The 24193-nt window shown below is 37.4% G+C and overlaps 1 protein-coding gene across 3 annotated transcripts in view; it reads right to left on the bottom strand.

The window, feature by feature from the left end:
- The window catches only part of Ptpn12 (protein tyrosine phosphatase non-receptor type 12), a 64799-nt gene that overhangs the window by 19134 nt on the left and 21472 nt on the right, over nucleotides 1–24193 (bottom strand). For 2 of the 3 annotated variants that reach the window (XM_021650491.2, XM_021650492.2), the window contains 7 exons: nucleotides 22313–22421; nucleotides 15020–15096; nucleotides 12998–13093; nucleotides 10391–10429; nucleotides 8599–8670; nucleotides 6544–6603; nucleotides 4481–4623 (listed from right to left, as the gene is read on the bottom strand). In XM_021650491.2, coding sequence (XP_021506166.2) covers nucleotides 4481–4623; nucleotides 6544–6603; nucleotides 8599–8670; nucleotides 10391–10429; nucleotides 12998–13093; nucleotides 15020–15096; nucleotides 22313–22421 — 596 coding nt within the window. The remainder of the gene's footprint in view (nucleotides 1–4480; nucleotides 4624–6543; nucleotides 6604–8598; nucleotides 8671–10390; nucleotides 10430–12997; nucleotides 13094–15019; nucleotides 15097–22312; nucleotides 22422–24193) is intronic. The other variant, XM_060373955.1, reaches the window with a different exon arrangement.

The raw sequence follows: 24193 nt of genomic DNA, 5'->3' as shown, positions 1-24193 counted from the left end.
CAGCACCACTCTTAACATTAATATTTGAATATTTACATTTGTAATTCAAGGAATTTCTAAGAATTCGTGACTCACAGAAAAACCTGTAGACCTTTAAGTCTAATTCTGGCCAGTAATAGCCCCTAGAAATAAAATCATTCTCACTAGTTAAAAGCATAATATAATACTCAGATGGTTTTATGTTTTGGCAAAGAGGGACTTGTAAATTGTAACAGGTATGGGAAAAAGAAAGCTACGAGCCCTGGGAGCCAGTTTTAGAACCAGCAGTGATTTGAGCAGCTCCTACCCCATAAACAAAGACAGCTGATTACCACCATCCCCAGAAGAACAGTTGGAGTTAGACTGTAGAGGTGGTGTGTGTAGAGGTGGTGTGCTAACTAAATGGGGACAGTCTTGTAAATGGCCCTAGAGCTGGGTGTGCTGACAGAGGCTTCCTCAGGGCATTCCAGGTCCTAGCTAGCTTGGGATAGGTTTTAACATCTTGTCTTCAAAGAAGCACACTTCATCTCGAATGGACATACCTGCTTTCCTTTTGTAGATGTGCTTTTTAAGTTACTTCAGGTAACACCTTGTTTTTGTTGTTTAAAAGATTTAAAAAATCATGTTTTTGTTTTGTTTTGTTTTTTTCTTCCCCAAGACAGGGTTTCTCTGTGTAGCTCTGGCTGTCCCTGAACTCAGGGATCCACAGCACTTCCAAGTGCTAGTATTAAAGGTGTGTGCTACCACTGCCCTGCAAATAATTTTTAAAACTAGAGAAACACTATTGAAATAGACTTATGAATTATAGTTACTGACTGAATACCATAACAGAACAGGAAAGAATTTCAAATAACTTGTAAAAAAAAAAGTCAAAACAATTTCTTTATCTTTCAATTCCAGAACGAAAGTTTTCCTTTTTAATCACCAATGAATTAACTTTAATTCACGAATTTTAGTTTGCTTTAATTCATGAATTCGTTAGATGTTTCCTATATGGTTTCTATACCAGCAAACCACTTCTTCTGGAGGCAAAAAGCAGCCCTTTTCAGTAACCACAAGACACCAGTTGGCTAAGAAAATCTCAAAATAAATAAGTCTTTAAAAAAATTAATCAGCGCTGGCTGTGGTGCACATGGCTTTAATCCCAGCCTGTGGGAGGCAGAGGCAGGTTGACCTCTTTGAGAGGCCAGCCTGATCTACAGAACCAGTCTGGGACAGCCAAGGCTACATAGAGACACCCTTGTCTCAAAAACAGAAACAAACAAACAAACAAAAAAACCAAAAACCAAAAAAACAAAAAAGTAGTTAACCAATAATCTCTTATGTCTGAAAAATTTCATTTACTTAAAAAAACCCTATTTTATGTGCATGAGTGTTTTGTCTCTATGTATGTCTGTGAACCACATGCACGGACACTTGGTGCCCAGGGAAACCAGAAGAGGGTATCTAGTCCAATGGAACTGGAATTGTGAGCTGCCATGTGGGTGCCTGGAATTGAACCTGGTTCCTCTGGAAAGGCAGTGAGTGCTTTTACCTGCTGACTTTTCTTTCTCTCTCCTTTTCCCTCTTTCTGAGACAGGGCCTAGGGAGCTCAGGCTGGTCTCTTACTCAATAATCCTCCTGCTTCAGTGTCCAGAATGCTGGAATTACTGGCATGCAAGACCATACTAAGTTTCCTTTATTCACTTCTTATAATAAATCCAGTTACAAATAACTTAGCAGGACAAAACCACTTAGTGTGATTTTGAAACACAATGAATCTATAGTCTTTTGAAAGATTAAGACAGAAAAAAACTTGTCTCAGGAGTCAAATAAGTTTTATACTATTTGAAAATATATAAATTTATCTCATGGAAGTCTAAGATTTGGTTTTGAAATACTCTACACATTCCTGAACAATATAATCATGGCTATACTGCAAAACTACGGCAAACATTGTATTTTTTTCATGATTGATTCAACATTCTGTTTAGAGTTGTAGTCTCCCTAGCATTTTTATAGACACTATATATGTCGAACTTGAAGACTCATCTACTTGAACACTTGATCCCCAGTTGGTGGCACTTCAGAGGGTTGGTGTAATATGGAACCTTTAGGAAATGGACCCTTCTGGAGGAAGGATATTACTGGCGAAGGGTGTGAGGGTTTACAGTCTTGCCTTCCTTCCTAATACTGCTGTCATGTCTTCTTCCTCAACATTATGTACACTATACTATCCCTCTGAAACTGTAAGCTAAAACAAACCCTTTCTTCCTTATATTGTTTTGGGTTATGGAAGTTTATGACAGCAACAGAAAAAAAAAAACTAACAATACAGGTGCTAACTATTTTTTTCTTTGTTCAATACACTGCTTAGTATTTTCTTCTGCTGTATCCCTGTTTTTTTGTCAGTTTGCTTGTTTAGGGGTTTTGTTGCTGCTCTTCTTCTCCCCCACCCTCCTCCTTATTTTGAGACACAGTCTCACTCTACAGCCAAGGCTGGCCTTTTATCTCATACAGTTCTCCATACCATCTCTTTAAGTAGTAGTGAGATTATAGGCATGGGCCACTTTAACAAGTCCTTGTTCACTTTTAAATTAAAACCTAGTTGGGTATGGTGGTTCATCCTTGCTCAGCATTCCAGCACGGGGGGGGGGGGGGGCGAATGGGAAGGGAGGTAAAAATTCAAGGCTCACCTAGACTGCTGAGACTCTAACTTTAAAAAACAAACAACAACAACAAAAAAGGGTTAGTCATCCACAGGAGCCACACATTTAAAAAAACCTTTTTAAAAAGGGTTGCAGCAAAGAGTTCTATTATAAATAATCTGGAGTCAACTGGAATAGAAAGACTGTCAGGTAAGACAGGGAACAAAAGAGTAACTATATTTAGAGATATAAAAATCATATAAATGCTTAGGCACACATTTTTAGTTTTCTAGACAAGGACAAATTAAGGCCATTTTTCTCACAACTGGAATGTTTGTTTCTCGTTTTAAAAATTTCACGGCTTATAAGTAGAAGAAAAATCAGACAATAAAAATAGCTCAATGTGTCAAGTAAAAACAGCCAGTTACCTAATTTAACATAATTAACCTCTAACCCACACTTGGAACACAAAATTGGTTACCCCTTCAGGAATAACCAAATGTCACAGTCACTGCCCCAGAAGTCAAAGGCTGGGTTTATGTGGTTTCTTACATGTCAAAATGACTAACTTTGCCAAGAGTAACTGACATTTAAGTATTTCCTGAAAAGAGTGAAAACATTTCTATGGAGCAGTTTAATACCAATATAGCTGAACTTAAGGCTGCCAAGGGGGTAGGCCATTATTTAGTTTTACGTAGTCTTTACAGCACAATTTAATAAGGCTGTCCAGGAACACGGACCAACGTTTATAGTTAATTTACTACAAAAATGCTAGGCCAGGTATCATGGGACACACCTGTAATCCAAGCAGGGCACCGGAGGCGAGGAGGAAAGCCTTGGCTATATAACAAGTCTGATGCCAACTTGGCCTACAGAAGACATACTTTTAATCCTAAAAAAACTTGGGGAATTAGCGTATTTAGCAATAAGTAAACACCACCTTCATAATTCCACAAAACAAACAAACAAACAAACAAGAATGTAAGTTTCCTGTCTGCTTAAGATTTCAGCAGTTGGGCTGGAGAGGTGGCTCAGCAGTTAGGAGCACTCGTTACTCTTCCAAAGAGGTAGGGTTCAATTCCCAGCACCTACATGGCAGTTCACAACTGTCTGTCATTCCAGTTCTAGGGGATTACACAGGCACACATGCAGGCAGAACACCAATGTACATAAAATTTAAAAAATAGTTCAGCAGTTTAAACTATAATTTCATGTACGACAGGCAGCGGTACAGATATGGAAGCTTGTTCCTCAGGGAGAAGCACTGAATTCTTGCCACTTGGGAAACACCTTACAAACTACAATGGATGAGCTCTGATATTGAGGTATCTCTTACAAATGACATCTTTGCTGTGTAATTGGCAATGGATTTTGCTTTCAAATGTTCAACGTCTAATATGTGGAAGATGATGATGTTTCCCCTTTCTCTCCTGCCTTCCTGTTTGTTCATTTTGAGATAGTCTTGCTAGCCCTGACTGGCCTTACTCTCTGAGCTCCTGTTTCAGCCTCCTTGGTTCTGAGATTACAGGCATTGTTCACCACACCCAGCACCTGTCTGGAGACCAATGGTGTCTCAGATCAATAAGACCATTTATATCTATTAACATTTTTTTTTAAAGTCTGAGATTTTATCATTCATGAAAATTTGCCTGACAATGATCATATCAGGGAATATGATGATATTTCACTGTAACATCTAGATAGTCTATTAACCAGATTAGTGTATATAAATTCACAGGGTCTCATTCTCAAATATACTGTAACAGGGCTAGGAAATGCTCAAAATATAATATATCACATTAATGAAGAAATAAAACTATTTCACTGCAAACTTGAGCACTGTACTTCTCTACATTTAGAAAGTTATTTTGTACCTGCAGTGAATACAAATAGGCACATCTTCGTGCTCTTGGTATTTCCTCATTAAGCTTATCATGTCCAGAATAGAATCAAATGACGAAGGAACATCATGGTCTGGCCAGTTCACATAATGAAACTGATAGAGCCGACGGGATTCCTTAAAAAAAAAAAAAACAAAACAGAAATTCAGTAATTAGAATAATGTATTTGCAAACTTTCAAGCTATGCATTTCATTTAATCATTTCTACGATACCTTAAAAAAAAAAATCAAACAATAGCCTTTATTTATTGACTTAACATATACCCAGTACTGAATTTCACAGCTTCCACAAGGAAGGTGACATTCACACCATCATTATTTCATATGAGGAAATTTAGCCATATTAACTTGCCTAAGGTTTTATAGGACATAACAAATGCAAAATCTAACCCAAGCATGTTAATATAGACAACATGCTCTGTAACCATTATATCACATAACATGGCAACGGAGATAGAAATGGGGGAGGTTTGTTCTCAGAATAATGCTAAGATTTTCCTTTTCCTCTTTTTTTCCTCCTGGAGACAGGGTTTCTCTGTGTAGCCTTGGCTGTCCTGGACTCACTTTGTAGACCAGGCTGGCCTCAAACTCACAGAGGTGTCTGCCTCTGCCTCCCAGGGTACCAGGATTACAGGCATGTACCACTGTGCCCAGCTCACTTTCCTTTACTTTAACCAGCTACTGTAATATATGATTATGTATTCCATGCTTTTAAACTTTTTCCAAAATTTAATTTTATAGTAAACACTGAAAGTGAAGATCCAAAGAAGCCTCAGTTACTCTAAAAATATTTTCATTTACGAGTATGAGTGCATGTACGTATTTGTATTGTGTATGTGCCTCATGCCCATGACGGTCAAGAGGGCTTTGGATCTTCTGAAAGTGGAATTAGAGTTGTTAGCCACTGGAGCCGTATGAAAACTAACCTGGGTCCTCTGCAAGAGCAGCAAAGGCTCTTAACGGATGAACAGCACCCCCCCCACACACACTTTTAAGACTGATTATTCTAGATAGAAATAGTCAATAGAAAGAACAGAACTTAGGAGTCAGCCCCAATGTTCGAGCTGTCACTTAGGCAAGTTACTGAACTTCTCAAACCCCCTTTATCTATGTTTATGTGTAACACACTTTTTTTTTTTGGACCCAGGGGTATGGGGGAAGGGATGCTTCTCTGTAGCCCTGGCTATCTTGGACTTGCTTTGTACATCAGGCTGGCCTCTGCTCCGAGTGCTGGGATTAAAGGTATGTGCCACCACTTTCATGGTTAGGATCACTGAGCTATCTAACATACTTATAGACATTACGGTACTAACTAGAGATAAAACACGCAACCTAGGTATAATAAATGACTCAACTTAAGGAGTATGATTAGTACAGTTAGGAAGAAGAGTAAACATAGGTTGTCAAAAGGAAGTAGGAAGGCTTACACGTGAATTGGGAAGAATGACATATTTCATGACTAAGTTGTACTAATAAAAACAGATGAGAAAAAAGTCGACAAGTATTTTCCAGTGCCCTTTTATACATGTCTTTGGTTTCTTCCCTGAAAACGTATCATTTTGTTTGGCTCTGAAACATTTAAGTCAACAGCTTGAAGTAAACATAATTTAAATCTAAATGAAAATTGACTTTTGTATTTCTTAGTGCTGGGGACTGAATCTTTGTGGCTGCTAAACAAATGGCCCTACCACTGAGCTACATCACAGCCTCTAAATGAAAACTTAGTTTTGTATTTAAAAAATTGAATACAAGTGAGTAATAAATAATTAATGCTATACTCAGCCTATTGTTAACAGAAAAAAAAAACTATATGCAACGAAGAAATTCCACAAACAGAAAATTTAAGTTGTTCTAAGTAAACTAAGATTTATGCTGTTTTACAATGCATTTTGATAAGCATAAAGCTTAAGATACCAACTAAATAAAATAAATAATAGCAAAGAATAGCAAGAATGGGAAGCAGGAAGAGAGGGACATGGAGAAGAAGGATACAAATGGAGACAGGTGCTCTTTCATCTATGATGGGAATTACTTACATCTTGAAATTCAAGTAAAAGTGTTCGAATAAAGTAGTCTGTTCTTGCTTGTTCATTTTCCTAAAAAGATAAAAACTTGTAAATCAGTAAAAATATTAAAATGAAAAAGCACACACAGGGACACACACTTATTTATTAGAACAAAATACTTAAAAGTCCACAATCTAAAGTTAACATTTAGATTTTGGACTTAAGAAACACTCACCTCTCAGTTTACACGAGCAGCAATGAGGGAAGGAGGGAAGAGCCCTTAGTTGTTACTCTTACCACGGTTGTAGGAGACATGCACAGCTTTAAGTCTGATGCTCTCTCTTAGCCAGATTATTAGAAAGAAGCCTGACATTTGTGTGCTGCTGGGTTCTTTTTGCCTTGTTAGTTGTAAGCACAGACAGTTTAGGTCAGTCATTAAGAACACTATGTGCTATTCATTAAAAACAGACGTCCACTATTATTCTAGCATGGGAAATCACTTTATTTATTTATCAATTATTTCATTTATGTACTATTTGGTTTTTCGAGATGAATTTCTCTGTGTAGTCCTTGCTGTCCTGAAATTCCTTTTGGAGACCAGGCTGGCTTTGAACTCAGAAATCTGCCTGTGTGTCTCTGCTGCTTCCCTCCTTCCCCTGCATTCAAGGCATGCACCAGTATGCCCAACCACTTTTTCATTTCTTGTTAAGAGGAAAGTTTATTTTACTTTCACTAAAAGTCAAGAAACCAGCATGGTAACTTATGCCTATTACCCCAACACGTGGAAGGCTGGTGTGAGAAGACCGCTGTCAGTTTGAGGCAGACTTGGCTATAAATACAACAAAGTTATTTGCAAATAGCTTAGTGGGCTACAGCTTACAAATGGGTAGTGCGCTGGCACCCAGGCTAAGCAGCTTGCTGGGGCCGCACATAGGATTGAACTCCCGCTAGCCAGTCTTCCTGTCTGATCACCAGGGCACTCTTCTTCATCCCAACACCCCAGAAAAGACTCACTTCTCTGTCTCAAAGATTGTGATTGCCAAGGAATCAAGTTACACACTGTAGTTATTTTCATCAGCATGCTTTCAGTTTGTAAATTTAGTTTTTATTTGTAGTTAAATGGTTGTCAAGTTTACACGGAATTGAGTCCTAGGCTTGCAACAGCCTGAGTATGTAGCATACTACAGTTTAATTGTTCATCAGTCTATAATGCAATTTTCTGACTAAATAGTGTATATTAAAAAATAGGTACTGTGGGGGCTGGAGAGATGGCTCAACGGTTAAGAACACTGGCTGTTCCAGAGGGGTCTGAGTTCAATTCCCTCTTCTGCTGTGCATGAAAACAGTGTTCATACCCACAAAATAAATAAATCTTAAAAAAAAAAAATAGGTGCTGTGGAGGCTTCCTCCTTACTTTCTACCTTTTATTACGCAGGAAGATGACAGCAGATTGGGGGGGCAAGTCTTACGCAGCTATGAACTCTGTGAGCTACAATAACTGACCTGGCAGTGTATGCTTATTAGTGGCATGAATGTTGTAGGATCCCTTTTCACTGAATCAAAGGTCTGTGCTCCGTAAGACGGAACTCATGCATGACACTGTCAACTGGACCTGTGTCATATGCCCTGGGAGAAACCACTTCTATTATTTTGCTAAACGGACACACTGCCTTCCAAATACTTATTGTTCTATAAACTTATCAGTGTAGCTCTCAACCCTCAACAAAGAAGCTTCTTTTTTTGCCGTTGATGGAGGTGACTACAGAGACTCGAGTGATTAATATAGAGTCCTACTCCAAGGACGGGGGTTATTGGCGACTTCTGGTTGCTGGGCAAGGGACAGTCTGTTTTCTTTAGAAATGTGACCTCTGGTAGTTTGCCTATGCTCCAGCAGAAAGCCCTTACACCAATTGGACTCAGGATTAAAAGGTCATGAAGTTGGGAGGAAGACATAGCTGGTGAGTCTGAAGAGCTGTAAAAATGGGGCAGGGATAGATCTGATCAATATATATAGTATTTGTGTACAATATTCCCAAAGAACAAATTTTTAAAAATATTTTAAAATAAATAAAAATAGGTACTTACACAAGAAATTTTAAATGGTGCAAATGTTATAGGATCTTCTCCATACAAAGGCCAGTAGCGCTCACACTTTTTCTGTTGTCCAAAAAACATAAACATAAAAAGTTCAGTAACTGTATACAAATATTTTGAGTCTTAAAGTTAAGAAGGAAGAACACTGCTTGGTATAAGAAGCATGGGGGGGGCTGGAGAGATGGCTCAGAGGTTAAGAGACTGGCTGCTCTTCCAGAGGAGCCTGGTTCAATTCCCAGCACCCACGTGGCAGCTCACAACCGTAACTCCAGTTTCAGGGACTCTGACACCCTCACACAGACACACATGCAAGCAAAAACACAAATGCACATAAAAAAATAAAAAATAAAAAGCAGTCATTAAAAAAGGGGAGCATTTTGTTAGTGCTAATTTTATTTTTTCTGTTGGACTGTGCTAAGGTAAGAGTGATTTTTACCACTTATACAATGAGCTCATTGATGAAATGAAAACAGAGATCCGATACTTTAATAGTACTTAAGAAAAACACAAGATGAACCAAGTTGTGGTGCACACGCCTTTAATCCCAGCACTAGGAAGGCAGAGGCAGGTGGATCTCTCAGTTCAAGGACAGCCTGGTCTACAGAGTGAGCTCCAGGAGAGCTACCCAAGGAAACCCTGTCTTAAAACAAACAGGGCTGGAGAGATGGCTCAGTGGTTAAGAGCACTGTCTGCTCTTCCAAAGGACCTGGGTTCAATTCCCAGCACCCACATGGCAGCTCACAACTGTCTGTAAGGCCAATTCCAAGAGATCTGACACCTTTACACTAATGCACATAAAATAAAATCAATTAAAAAAAAACAAACAGAAAAGAGAGAAAATAGTATAAGCATCTAAAATAGACAGTGGTGATGGGATTGGAGATGGTTCAGTGGATACAGTGTTTATTAATGCAATCAGGAGAACTTGAGTTTGAACCTTCAGCACCCGTGTAAAAGTCAAGTGTGGTGGTACCCATCTTTAACTTTAACCCCAGCAATATGAGGAAGAGATAAGATTCTGATGCTCAACCAGTCTTGCAGATATGGTAAGCTCCAAGTTTAGTGAGAAACCCTATCTCAAGCAAGAAGAAGAAGGAGGGAAGCAAGGGAAGAGACAAATACAAGCTGGATTCGAACCTCTGCTTTTTCACACTCACACGCACCTGCAGACGCACACACACAGGTATGCAAATATGTACACATACAGAGAAAGAGAGGGAAGGGAGGCACTGGTTTTTGCAAAGAGTCTAATCATGATATTTAAAATTCTTTTATTTTTATTTAGTTATTTATTTTTGAGACAAGGTCTCATACAGATTTGGCTGGCCTGGAACTCATTATGTAAACCAACTTGGCCTTAAATTTGTGACATGCTTCTTGCCTCTGCCTCCCAAGTGTTGGCATTACAAATGTATGACACCATATGCAGCTTAAATTGTTGATCATCAGATTTACTATAATATGCTTATTTAATTTTGTTACTATTTTAAAATTACTTTCTAGACAATAAACTGTATTTGACTTGAAAATACCATGAAATATCTGAAAACTATATATAAAAATACACTATTATTTTTAGTATATTATAAAATGTACTTCTGAAATACAGAAAAAAGTTTGTACTTTAGAGGGCATTTTGTTCCAGGTATCATATAAAATAGAGCACAAAACCAAAGTGTGTACCCTTTAAGTACTTGGGATCAGATAATTGAAGTAATAAATGACCAGGAATTTCTATCCCCCCCCCATCCCTCAAATACAATGTGTTAACCAGTATACATACCCTTCCCATTTCAAATTCTCGACAGGCCATTACGATGATCTAAAAAGGAATTGGGGTGGGAGAAAAAATATATAAGCTAAAAATAAGTTTTATTTTAAACTAAATACAAATATCAGTGATTTGTTTTACTCTAAACAAAAGTTTACTTTATTTATATTTTTAAAAATTAGCTTTAATGTTCAAAGCATAGGATAGGGGCTGGATTGTTCAGTTGTTAAGAGAACTAGCTGCTTATCCGTAGGACCTGGTTTCAGTTCCCAGCACCCACATGGTGGTTAGAACTATCTGTAACTCCAGTTCTAGATAATCTGTTGCCCTTTTCCAACCTCTGCAGGCACTGCACACATGTAACACACAAACACACATGCAGACAAAACATACATAAAAATAAAATCTCAAGAATAAGTACAGGATAAAAAACTATCAAAACTACACCTTCTAAATAAGAAGTAACTTTACAGCAAAAAATAAAAGTGACTTCATTTAAAATGCCTTATTTGGTTTGGATTAAACTGTGAATCTAACTTATTGATTTCTTGCTTTTGAGTTATACTAAAGGACTGCTAGGTTATTTACCTAATTTAGTTATTATTCTTAACTAAATATTAAAGTATATTTAAATATACCTTTCTAAAGGGTGAACATATCAAATTAACAGCCTCTAAATGTAAGTTACATTATCTACTTCCTCATTTTATATTTAAAATATAAAAGTTGAAAGTTTCTAGTAAAAATGGAATGTACATAATCATTAAACTTCTACTGTAACTATTACTGTACTTATCCTTCTACGATCTTACTTGTAAATGTATTTCAATGCTTTAGTATGCAGTAGATATCAGTATAATCTCCCCTAGATACCTCAGCAATCATATTATCTAGACCTCAGTAATATTTAATACAGTATTTTCTCTTGAAAACATGTAACAAAGAAATACACAAATCTTAAGTGACTATTCTCCAAATTTGACAAATGCATACTTCTGTCAAATCCAAACTCCTATCCAAACATAATGATTCCATTCTCCAGAAAATGTACTCCTGCTTTAAATCTCATTTTAAAATGAAACTGATGGCAAACACTAAGTAGTTATCCCATTCCCCTTTTATTAATCTCTCACAGGAGAATGGAGGATGCCAACACACTAGAAGCATTGCAATGCCACAGAAAACGCCTATTGTAACATTCATGAGAGCTCCTTGTCACTGTGTTTCCACATCCACACAACAATGTTGATTTCCATGATGATGCACAGTACAACAGATGGGCTGTTCACGGTATCCTCCAAGCCACATATTTTCTTGCTTTCAAACCTAAAGGCACACTATTTTCCTTTATTCCCAAAAGCTAAAAGGAACTAAAATGCCAATAGTTTAGACATGTTTCCAATGAATGAAGTGGGGTGGGGAGATAGGTTCCTTAAATTCTCTTTATAGTTTATGTTCTTACATCTATTTTCCTACGAAGAACCACCCAAAAGATTCCACTTCTAGAAAAAGGTTAAAAGATATGGTTGTCATGACAGAGGAGAGGCACAGTGAGTCCCCACTTCTAGCTGAGGAGATGCTGACAACTGATGACTGTTTCACAGACTTTTCTTTTTATTTCACATATATGAACGGGTCTTTTGCCTGCATGTGTGTCTCTGTGCTACATGCATGCCCAGTGCCCACAGATGTCACAAGGCGGCACCAGGCTTCAGCTCCATGTTGATGTGTACACGAGCAGCACTAACGGGGCATGAAACTGCAAGGTGAGGCACAGGATGGACATACAAGAGAGCTGGATAAGGGGAGTGGAGGGTGAATATGACAGAAAAGCACAGGATAGGCATGAACTTCTCAAAGAATAAATTAAAAACATGATACTTATGATTTTCTTCAAAAGGAACATGCCTATCAATCATTTTGTTGCTCTATGCGAGCATTAATCTTTTTTTAATGATTCTAAAGTTATTTAGTAGCTATATCACTGGTTATTGACTCACACAAGATTTAAATTACAGTCACACTATTTCAACTAGTTTGTGAAAATTTAATGAACCATCTTCAAAATTAGTTTTTCTTTCCCAGAAAAGTCATTACACGTGAACCACTGTACCTAAAAAGTTGTCTTAAAGGGGCTGGAGAGATGGCTCAGAGGTTAAGGGCACTGACTGCTTTTCTAGAAGACATGGGTTCAATTCCCAGCACCCATATGGCAGCTCACAGGTGTCTACTCCAGTTCCAGGAGACCCTACAACCTCACAGACGTATATGCAAACAAAACACCAATGCACATAAAATAAAAATAAATAAACACATTAAAAACAAAACAAAACAAACAAAGACAATTCTTTGGGGCTGGAGAGATGGCTCGGCGGTTAAGAGCACTGACTGCTCTTCCAGAAGAGCGGATTTCAACGCCCTGCACCTATATGGAAACTCACAATTGTAACTTCAGTTCCAGGGATCTGACACCCTCACACAGGAATACATACAGACGAAACTCCAATGAACATAAAATAAAAATAATTATTTTTTAAAAAGTTGCCTTACTTCCTGGTAAAACATCTAATGTCATTACATATTACAGATCTCAGAATCTATGACAAGTAAGTTGCTTACCACAACATTGTACTCCCATATCATCCTCCAGAAGTCTATGACAGTATTCGCTAGAGGTCCTTGGGTTGCCACATACGCCTTTGGCCCATAGACGCCCTAAAAGGTGAAAGTTAAACTTCACATTCACTATAATTATCAAGAATATTTCATAACTCAGTTCATTAAGATTTTAAATTTTATTAGTAATGTTTTCATCTAAAGCCATTTTCTTTCATAGAACATGGCAAAAATATGCCCAATCCATTTCAGCTTTTTGCTAATCAACAGGACTTTTGTATTTACTGGATATAGTGTACAAATTTGGTAATTAAAACTCACATTGTACTAAGAATTAAAAACAAACTGCCAGGCACAATGGTACACGCCTTTAATTCCAGCACTCAGGAGGCAGGGGCAAGCTGATCTCTGTGATCTTTTGAATTTGAGGCCAGTCTGGTCTACACAGTTACAGGACAGCCAGGACTATGGAACAGGGACTGTCTCAGAAAATAACAAAAACTAAACTTCAATATCTATCCCCACCCCCCAAAAATAACCCTAGCAGAAATACAAAAGCACAGTTTGAAGCCAGGAATAATCCTGAAACTAGTTAGCAGTTTTTCCATGGCCACCTTAAGAATCTACTCAAAATGAGAACATATGCAGAACCTACTACACAGGTTTGAAATTAGTAAGCTAAGAATAGATAAAACAAGGTATCTGATTAAAATAAATGAACTGGTATATAAATGAATCAGTGCCCTAAGTAGAGTAAAAAATTAGAACCCTGCATTGATCCCAGCGCTCAGGAGGCAGAGGCAGGCAGAGTTCCAGGTCAGCCAGAGCTACACAGAGAAACTCTGTCTTGAAAAACAAACAAAACAAAATAAAACAAAACAAATCTAGAACTCAATACACAAATAAAAAAGTATACATTGAAGTATTTGAAATACAATACCTATTTTTTTGTTTAATCCATAAATTTCGTTTTAGTGTAATAACTAAGTTTATTTTTTAAAAGATTCTTTAACTGAAACCATGTGTCCAACACTACATAGACAATATTAACTTTTCCACTCTTACTAACGTTTATAATCAATAAATGCCTATTAAAATATATACGACTGCCAATATAAAAATCATTGAAAAGCTGTAATGGCTGTACAACTAGACTCAAAAACATAAAACAGTGCATACAACAAATTTAAGCCTTTATTTATACTCAGTCACACAGAAGGTTACATCTCTTTCCTGACAACAGCATTAAAAACATGACAGGTTGGTCATAGTGGGGCAAGCCTATGCTTTCACTACCAGGGAAGCTAAGGCTGGAGAATCTCAAGTTCTAAGCCAGCCTGGGCTACATAGAGGAATCTCAACTCAAACAACTACCACCCAGCTACCACTTCAACACTCTTTATTCAAGGCTAACTAAAGTTATCTAAGAAGATAACTATCACTTCATTTTTAATTTTTATGTATATATTTACTTATCTATGTATTCATCACATTCTTTAGCTCAGACTGGCTCTGAATGTATAGCAGTCCTCTGCCCTCAGCCTCCTGAATTTTGGCATTACATTCAGGTATATGCCACCATATGTAGCTCTAGGTTGTAACAATTACCAAAAGTTTTGAAAATTTCAGTTATATCTTACAAATTTAAATCAGTATGGCCTAGTAGTTTCAGCACTATTAATTTACCCTAAGAAACTGTTCAAAATAACAGTGTTCACTGTAATTTCATTACCAAGAAAAATTGGAAATTACCATATGGTTCAACAAAATATATAGGTATAACTAAACTCAAAAAGCCAATTTTAAAAAAATGACCAAGAGGTAGTGTTTATGAGCCTTTTACATAAAAGCAGCACACAGAAAACTACCTTTGCTATTATGTATAGACACGGTTTGATCTACATGGCTTAGGCAGCCAGAAGAAAAAAGCAAATGAGATATGCAAGAAAAGGGTTTTATTTTTACTTATTCTCCTATTAGTACCATGCTGGACAGTTAATACCTTCCCGTCATTTTAATACATACCTTAATAAAATTTGCATTGATATAGTCTGAATCTTGAGACGGAGTCTTCAAAGTCAACTTAACTCGGCTATGATCAACTAGAAGAGAAAAAAGATTTTCATAACTATGTACAGGTGGCATTCAGGTATTTCCTGTTTGTGGCAGAGCCCCACAACATAGCTCACAAAGGCACTGAACTGCTCTCAGCCACCAGGTGCTGGGGTTACAAATGTATCATCACATTTACTTTAAAAAACAGAAAGCAAACTTTAGGTAGCAGGAGGGAGATTTTTAACATTATTTTAACAGACAACAAGCCTTCGAGAAAAGCAACAAAAACGTAAACGAAGTATATTAAAGTTGCAAGCAAAATGATCTCTGGAACTTTAGAAGTATAAAACAGTAGGCAGTAACCCAAATTAACTACAGTGGTGTCTATGGAGTAAACCTCAGCATTTTTTTTTTTTTAATTTAAATTTTGTCTTTAATCCCAGCATTTAGCAAGGAGGATATTTGCAAGTTCCAGGCCTCCTGGCCTACATAGACATGTTCTTAAACAAGACAAAACTTCATGTGTATGGGTGTCTTGCCTGCATGTGTGTCTGTGTTCCAGGTGTGTGCCGTGCCCACACAAGTTAGAAGACACCTTTAGGTCTGAAGGCCATGAACTGCATGTGATATGGGTGTTGGAGAACTGGACCCGGTCCTCTGGAGGAGCAGCCAGTGCTCCTAATTACTGAGCCATCCATCTCCCAGTGCAAACCTCACAAATCTTTAGTTATTTTTACTCAAGAGTTTCTTTGCCAAAGTTCTTATTAAGAAACCTACCTTTCATATCTCACAAGGAATTATAAAAACTAAGTAGTCATAACTAATGAATTAAGATACTAAATTATAACAGGACTGGAAAAAAATTACACATGTAAGGAAAACAATTACCTTCCAGTCTCAGGACTATTTTATTTGATTTGCATTCACTGAATTATATAAATCCTTACTCATTTTCTATATTCTTTTTATATGGGTAGAGGACCCTGATGAACATGTATGTCACATGGAAGTTATCATAGGACAAACTGTAGCAGTTGGCTCTCTCCACATGGATTCTAGAAACTAAACTCAGGTCACCAGACTTGGCAGCAAGTACCTTGACTCATGGAGCCACCTTGTCAGCCTTTATGTTGACTTAAAAACCATTTACGTGTGGCATAATGGCACATGCCTTTAATCCCAGCACTTGGGGAGGCAGAGGCAGGAGTTTGACTCTATTTCAAAACAAAAACCTCACAAACCCAGAAAACTACAATAAACATTTAGAAATGACTTTAGATTTAGACAAAAACTGCAAAAATAATCTAGAGTTATAGCTACTTGCTACTAAGATTCCTCATAGTAACTTTCTGGAGGGTAGGAATATTTGAACCAGGATTTTGCCATATATATAGTCCATAATGGCTTTGAACTCATCATTCTTTGTACTTAGTCTCCTAAGTGTTGGCACTATAGGAACATAAACTAAGCCTGGCTTAATCCTAGTGCCCTATATAACCACACCATAATTATCAAAACCCAAACATTTGGTTGTAAAACTACTAAATAACATTTTAAAACCATTTTCTGGTGTTTTTTTTTTTTTAAGTTTTTAAGATTACACAGACTTATTTCTTCTTTGTCTCTTCCAATTACAAGTTTCCCTATTTTTTTTTTTAAATTTATAATCAGGAGGGAATTATGTATTTTTGTGACTACCACAGGACTGAAGTAGTTAGAGGCAGCAGCTGCTTTTCAAAGGATCTTAGTGTGAGTCCCAATGCCCCTATCAGATGGCTCACAACCACCTCTTACTCCAGCTTCAGGGGATCTGATGAACTCTGCCCTTTCCAGAGGACCTGCACGCATGTGGTACACATAATTTCACCGAGGCACAAACATGTTTACACGCTCACATACATAAACAAAGAAAAAAAGAATATCACGGTACTATGTTTGTTCTTCATGTACAACATCATGTTTGAGGGTAGGGTGGCTCATGACATACATACATCTTATCACTTGTAATTTAAAGGAACCTTACACACCTGCTTGATAAGGTATTAGAGCTGCCTAATACTTATTACCTTTGGATTAGAAAGGATCATAACACATATACTGTAACTGTGACTATCCATGGATAATGAATATAAAAGGCAATTAATATATGAAAAGATAAACTGGACATGGCAACACCTATGAATAAATTTAGTATTACTAGGACAACTGTAATAAATTATTTTTCATTGGTTCAAATATTATGTAAAGTACTAAAGTTCTTTGTAAAGGTTTTAAAGTTTTTGGGGATGGGTCTTTTATTTTGGAAATTTGTAATAAGAGATAAGAAAGACATTCTAGTTCCTATGAAAATTATTTATCTATAATACATTTCCAAGGGACTAGATTGTTTGCATGTTCGCTAGTGCTCTGCCATCTATTTCATTCACTTTTTTTGGCCTCCTTTTTTAAAATGCCATTTTGGAAAGAAAACGGATGTACCAAAAATGCTGCTTCTGATGCATGAGGCTAGAATACACAGTTTGGATTATAACTAAGTGTATAAAGCTTCCTCTTACTATGCTCACCAGCAGAAAGGGTCCCAGTTAGTAACTCTGACCCCTATGGCATACCACTCTCTAGTCAAAGCAGCTCACATTGAGTACAACTGGCTCCAAAGCAAGTTAGGACCATTAGCCTGTCTACATGGCAGGCTGGGAACTGCTCTCTCTTAAAATCTTTCTTAGATGAAAAAGTTCATCCATACACAAAGTGGAATAATATAATCTTCCTATTTAACAACAAAATAGGTAGAATATCCCCAATTCACCAAACCCAAAGGCTCTCTCATCAGTTAAAACTGTTAGCAGGAATGTGGGAAACTGGTCTGTATGGACTAACCACTGTTGGGGGTATAAAACAGGATAGTGACTTTGGAATACATTTATCTTAATTTCTAAAAAGTTCAACAGATGCTGGGTGTTGTATGGGACAGGCCTATAACTCCATTATTACAAACAAGAAAACACAGGCAAATAACCTTTTATCTAACAGAACATAAAAACTTCAATTCTGGGAATGGTTTCTAGTATCCAGGAACTATTAAGAACTCTTGCTGGACATTGTGGCCCACACCTGTAATCCCAACACTTGGGAGGCTACAGCAAGATGATAAAGAACTTGGGCCAACCTGGACCAAAAAGTATGAGACCTCTATCTCAAACTCAAGTGGCAGCAATAACAAGAATTCTTATAGCATAATAAAATCAAAATAAAGTTTTGTTTAAATAATTTAAATACTTTTCACCAAAGAAGATATACAAAAAAATTAAGTAACAGCACATGAAAAGCTACAAATTAAAAACACACCAAGAACCACTAGAAAAACTTTAATCAAAAAGTTTGGGCCTGGGAAGATGGTCTGGTGGTTAGAGCAGCTGAGTGCCTGCTAACTAAGTTTATATCCTCAGAACCCACACAAATGCCAGGGGAGTGTGGTGGCCCACGGTAATCCCAGCCTCAGAGAAGGCAGAGACAGGGCCCCTGAGCAAGTGAGACTAGCTTTATCAGTGAGCTCTGCATTTCATTAAGACCTTGCCTCAAGCTAAAGAGCATCACCTACATTCACCTCAGGCCTCCACAAGCACACGCGAACAGGTGTACACACTCATGTAACACACCCAAAAACATGGAAAGAAAAACATCCTGCAACTTGGTGCCACGGCTCATACCTGTAACAGCGGCTGCTCAGGTCACTGCAGAGACAGAAAGACTGCTTGAAGCTAGTAGCTTAAAGCCAAACTGACAGTCTCAAGCAAATATCGACCAGTTTCAAGTGTTGGCAGGAATGTGGGAAACTGGTCCTAATAAAACTAACCACTGTTGAGAATAGACAGCAGGATAGTGACTTTGGAATATATTTATCTCAACTTCTTAAAAAGTTAAACTAGGGCTACTCCAGTATTATAAGGCTAAGGCAGGAGGATGAAGAATTCAGAGGTCAGCCTGGGCTACACAGCAACTTGCTGCCTCACAAGACCGAAAAGGTAAAAACATAGGCACCTAAGAATAAAATTGTATTTATAAAAAAGCCTTGTTTGCCAGATGGTGGCGGTGTGCGCGTGTAACCCAGTACTGGGGAGTCAGAGGCAGGGGCAGAGCCAAATCCTCTGTGTTAGTTCGAAGCCATCTACAGAGCTAGTTATAGAACAGCCAGGGCTACATAAGGAAACCCGGTCTCATCACCACCCCACAAAAAAAAAAAAAAAAAGCTTTACTCAGAAATATTTACAGTGATTACAGTGACAGTACTTACAATATACACCAATTGGAGACTAGATAAGCAAAATATAATCCTGTCACAGAAATAAATATTCCTTAATACTAAAAAGAAATTAAATACTAAAATACTACAATAACACAAATATAACTAACAAATGTGCTGAGTTAATGAAGTCGGGCATAACAGAGCACATATTATAGGATGTTTATGTTAAATTTCTAGAAAAACAAAATCTAGAATCAGAAAGCATATTAGCAGTTGTCTGGGACTAAAGAATACAGAACTTCTGGAAGTAATGAAATGTCCTAAATGTGGATTGGGCTAATCACTGCACGACATAAGTTTACTCTGAAAATTAATTGTTTACTTAAAATGGTAACTTTCATGCTATAGAAATTTTAGCGTAAAGCTGTTTTTTAAAAGTGTGTTTTTGCAAATGGACATATTAAACAGTCAAAGGAAATTGACATTATTTTCTAACAAATATTTGAGTACAATTACTTTCAGTATAACATTTAAAGAAAAAGAGGTCCTCCTGTCCTGACTCTACCACAGAGGTCAAGAACTGGCACTCTGAAGGTTTCATACCTCCCGCATAGACAAGTCTCTGATTCGGAACAAGCCACAGGCCGGGCCCTGCAGGCTGGGCAGCAGAACCCCCATCCCACCCCGGTGTCTGCTTACTGGCGGCAGCAAACACCTCCTACACCGCCAAACATCCTGGGGAGCCACAACCGCCCTGCGTGAACAGAGGCTTCGGATACAAACCACCTTTTTTATGTGAGCATTGTGACAAATTACTCAGCTCCTCTAGCCTCAGTTTCCCACCTGCAACTGGTATATTATCGACCTTCGTAGTTTTGTTGTGTTTATGAGGTGGGATCTATCACAGAAATCGGCAACCAATGTAAATGAGGGCTGTTATTTTTCAGAAGGCTGGTTTAGCTTCGCCTCCACTCTGTCCGAAACTGTGAAGCTTTCCCTTGTATTCCTAACTTTCAAATGGTCCTCACCCTTTCTACATTACCCTTGCCAGCACTAATGACCACAAGACAGAGCGCATGTAAATGTATGAAGTACAAAAGGTGGGACTTTTGCATGTTCATGTTCTTCTGTAGCATCAGCATATGATATATGCTCACAATGTTTTGTAAAATGAATGTAAACTGGAACCAGTTAAGACTGATCCCTCTACATGACAAAATAAATAAATAAATAAATGAAATCAGTAGACAGCATGGAGAGACTGTGTGAAGATTATGCTTAATAAAGTACTTGGAAATCCATGTCAACTCCTATTCTGAGGTGGATTAATACTATGGTCTAGCTTTGTACTCCTATCAAATTCATATGCTGAAACCTAATTCCCAATATAATAATATCAAGGAGAGGAACCTCTAGGAGGTGAGGAGAGCATATTCTGTCACTATAAAAGAGGCCCAAGGAAACTGGCTTGTTCCTTGTTCTACATGAGGATTCAGTGAGAAGGCAGCAACTGTGAATCAGGGACTGTGAGCCTTCATCACATACCACAGCTTTGGGACCCTGAGCTTGGGCTTCTCTCACTGTACTTCTGTTGTTTATAAGTTACAGCAGCCTCAACAGACTAAACCAACTGATTAGGGGGTGTATTTAAGCAAACGCCTTGAGTGTGTGAGGTTGGTAAAAGATGTCTGAACTCAAAGCAGTCCTGAGATATATTATCACTACTAACTTCAATTTATAAATGAGAAAGCTAGACACAGTGAAGGCCAGACCTGCCTCTTTTAGCTACAAACTGTCCAGATTTGAATGTCCAAGGTGGTAACTCACCACTGATATTCTGTCATTCTTTGTTAATTTTATTAATACTGTCTAATCACATGGTCCAAGATGAGAATAATATACAACAGTTAACAAAACTAGGAGGATTAAATTTAGGCAAAGAAACCAGTGAGGAGGGCCAGTGAGATAGCTCCATCAGTAAAGTGCTTGCTGTACAAGCCTGAGGACCTGAGTTCAATTCCCACCATCCACAAAAAAAAGCCAGGCATGTGTGGTAATTGTAATCCCAGCACTAGGGAAATGGACACAGGTAGATAGATCTCTGAGGTTTGCTGGCCAGGTAATCTAGCCTAATTGGAAAGCCCCCAGCCACAGTGATACACCAAACCTCAAAGAAACAAAAACAGAAGTGGCTCCTAAAGCACTATACCCAGGGCTGACTTCTCACCAGCCTCTAATACACACAGATACGCATGCACACAAAAAATCAGAGGACAGAGGGAAGACAAGAGCAGGAAGACACAATCTGAAAGAGGGTTATCATGGAAGAAGAAATACTCAGAAAAGGAACTGGCCAGTGGCATAAAAACACTTCATAGGAAAGAAAAAAATATTGAAGAAAAGGACCACTGGATCTAGGGAGGTTATGTACCAGGTCACTGAGAAAATGAGGATATCTTTGAGAGAGGCTTTAATAATGACAGGTAAGGAAACAGTGTTATAGAATGTAGATACTTGAAGGAAAACACTATAGCAGCTTTAAGAAGAAGCAAGACCTAGGCAAAATACTTTTTAAAAAATGTAAATTCTCATGTAAGCACGTGTTTAAAGTTACTTAGCTAGAAAACAATATTAGGAGACTATGTTTTCAACTTTAGACATGCTTAGAGACTTAGACTGCTGAGGACAGTAGACACACAGGTTTCTGTGGCATCTGATGGTCAATTTTTAAAAAATCAATAGTTAATCAATTAAGGCTCCTCTGTGATCAGGTAGCAGATAAATCAATGGTTTAGCATCTTAAGAAACTATCCCAGTTGTCTACATTCCTTTTTTTTTTGTAAAATACTGCTATAAGAAGGAAGGTCTTCTAAGAAGCACAGTTACAAATGATTGTGTAATGCACTTTGGGAAGGATTGATACTACCTTCTTAGCTATCCAACTCAAGAACAAAGCTAGTGGGGTTACAAAGGGCTAGAGAGCATTTCTATTTAGTCTATCAAGGGCATTTCAAACTTACATGGCAGTATGTCCTTATATCTGTTCTTTTTAACATTTTCTTCTTTTTCTCCAGTGGCTGTGGGATAAATCTTTTCTGTTCTATATTTGGTAGACAATCTTCTTAATCGCTTAAAATACAAGAAAATAAAATTCAAGTTTAGAGAAACATTGATATTTTCAAAATGTTAATGATTTACAAAGAACTCTTCAACGAATTCTGTTGACCCAATTCCTCACAACTAATTCTCCTATTCCTCTAAGCTGTTAGTTTCCCTATCCCTTAAAAAATTAACTCTAAGAATAATTGTTTTTTTAGAGTAAGTGCAACCAAAAGATTAATGTTTATTCCAGATCAACAGCAAGGGGAGCAACTAGAAGTAATTTTATTAAGCTGACAATTTCTGTGTTTAATAAAGGGTCTCACTAAGCGGGTTTTAAATCATCCTCAAAGATTATTATGCATAGCTTTCTTCTCTCAGTAACGTTGGGGCACCCGTGATGTACCAGGCTCTCCAGGGCACACGCTAATAATTACTCGTAAAACACTGCAAAACAAAGTTCTTTCAGAGTGGACTGGAAATGTCCAACAAAGACTAATTCTGCTTATTCACTGCATTGCAGAAGTGGTTTGTGGGTTAATGACAAATTCTTACCACATATGGCAGTAGGGATGTTCTTTGGGCTGGAATATTTCTGCTTGTCAGTAATACACTTCCTGCTTTCAGAAGTACTCAAAGTTGGCATTGTGAATTGTTTAGGTTCTACTCAACTATACTTCTAAAAGCGAATTTCAAAGAAGTTTACTTTCTTGAAGGATTAAAGCATTTTGATTTTCGGATTTAAATTATTAAATACAAATGAAATAAGTCTGGTAGGAATTCAATATTTTCACCAGTTTATTTTTGTAGCCCATGATGCTTTCCTCAAGTCATTAAGAATTTCATGACTGTATTTTTTAGAAAGCACAAGTATCTTATCTTATTCTTGTTATATTTTTCTTTAAAAAAAATCATGCTGAATACTGGCACAATGCTGAAGTAAAATTTTACATGCTTATGGCGACTTTTCCTGTAGTACTAAAAGTCTCAAAATACAAAGATGTGTAAACCACCCACGTTTCCTTATGCCTGCAACCCCAGCACTCATGGGACTGCGACACTGGGCTATACCAGAGTAATCAGGCTTCAGTTCAACGTGGGTGCAAAAGGAACATTACCAAACAAGGAGGGTGAGTTGGTAGTTTATATATCCACCGATTTTAAATTTCTACACATGTGCCCTCTAGATAAAACTGGCACACATATGAACCCAAGCACAAAGCTCTGTTGGACTATGTCTGTAATGGCAAAAGTCTGCAAACAATAAAAATACCCTATTAATAAACTGGATAAATTTGTTTCATACACTCAAACATGATATGGCTGTAAAGCACGTAAGGAAGCTGTCTTAAATACAAGAATATGGATCTGTATCAAAAATTCTCATTAAATATAAAAGAAAACACAACAGCATTCTAGTATTAGCATTAGAGGAATTTAAAACATGTCTGCCTGTACATATGTATAAAATATCCCTCCAAGAAACCTCGTACCAAAGGATGTAGTTGTGGGGATGGGAAATGGGAACTCTGGGAGATGGACAGTAAAGAGATTAGTATGTCTTTTTATACTTTCAAATTTTATAAATATATGTCTATTAAAAAATTAAATGTAAATAAAGCAATGGAAAAGACAAAAAAAATGTTTCCAGACTTCATTATTCCCTGTTAATAATATTTTCCATATCTATTTTCTTTGCTCAAAGATTTGATATCTGAAGAGATATATTTTATGTTATTTTCAATGCCTTAATATAAAGTATTATGTGAAACTCTAACTTAAAGAAGGATGTCAATTTAAGC

Source organism: Meriones unguiculatus, chromosome 21 (genome assembly GCF_030254825.1).
Source record: "Meriones unguiculatus strain TT.TT164.6M chromosome 21, Bangor_MerUng_6.1, whole genome shotgun sequence".
Lineage (NCBI taxonomy): Eukaryota > Metazoa > Chordata > Mammalia > Rodentia > Muridae > Meriones > Meriones unguiculatus.
This window is presented reverse-complemented; position numbering and strand designations above follow the sequence as displayed.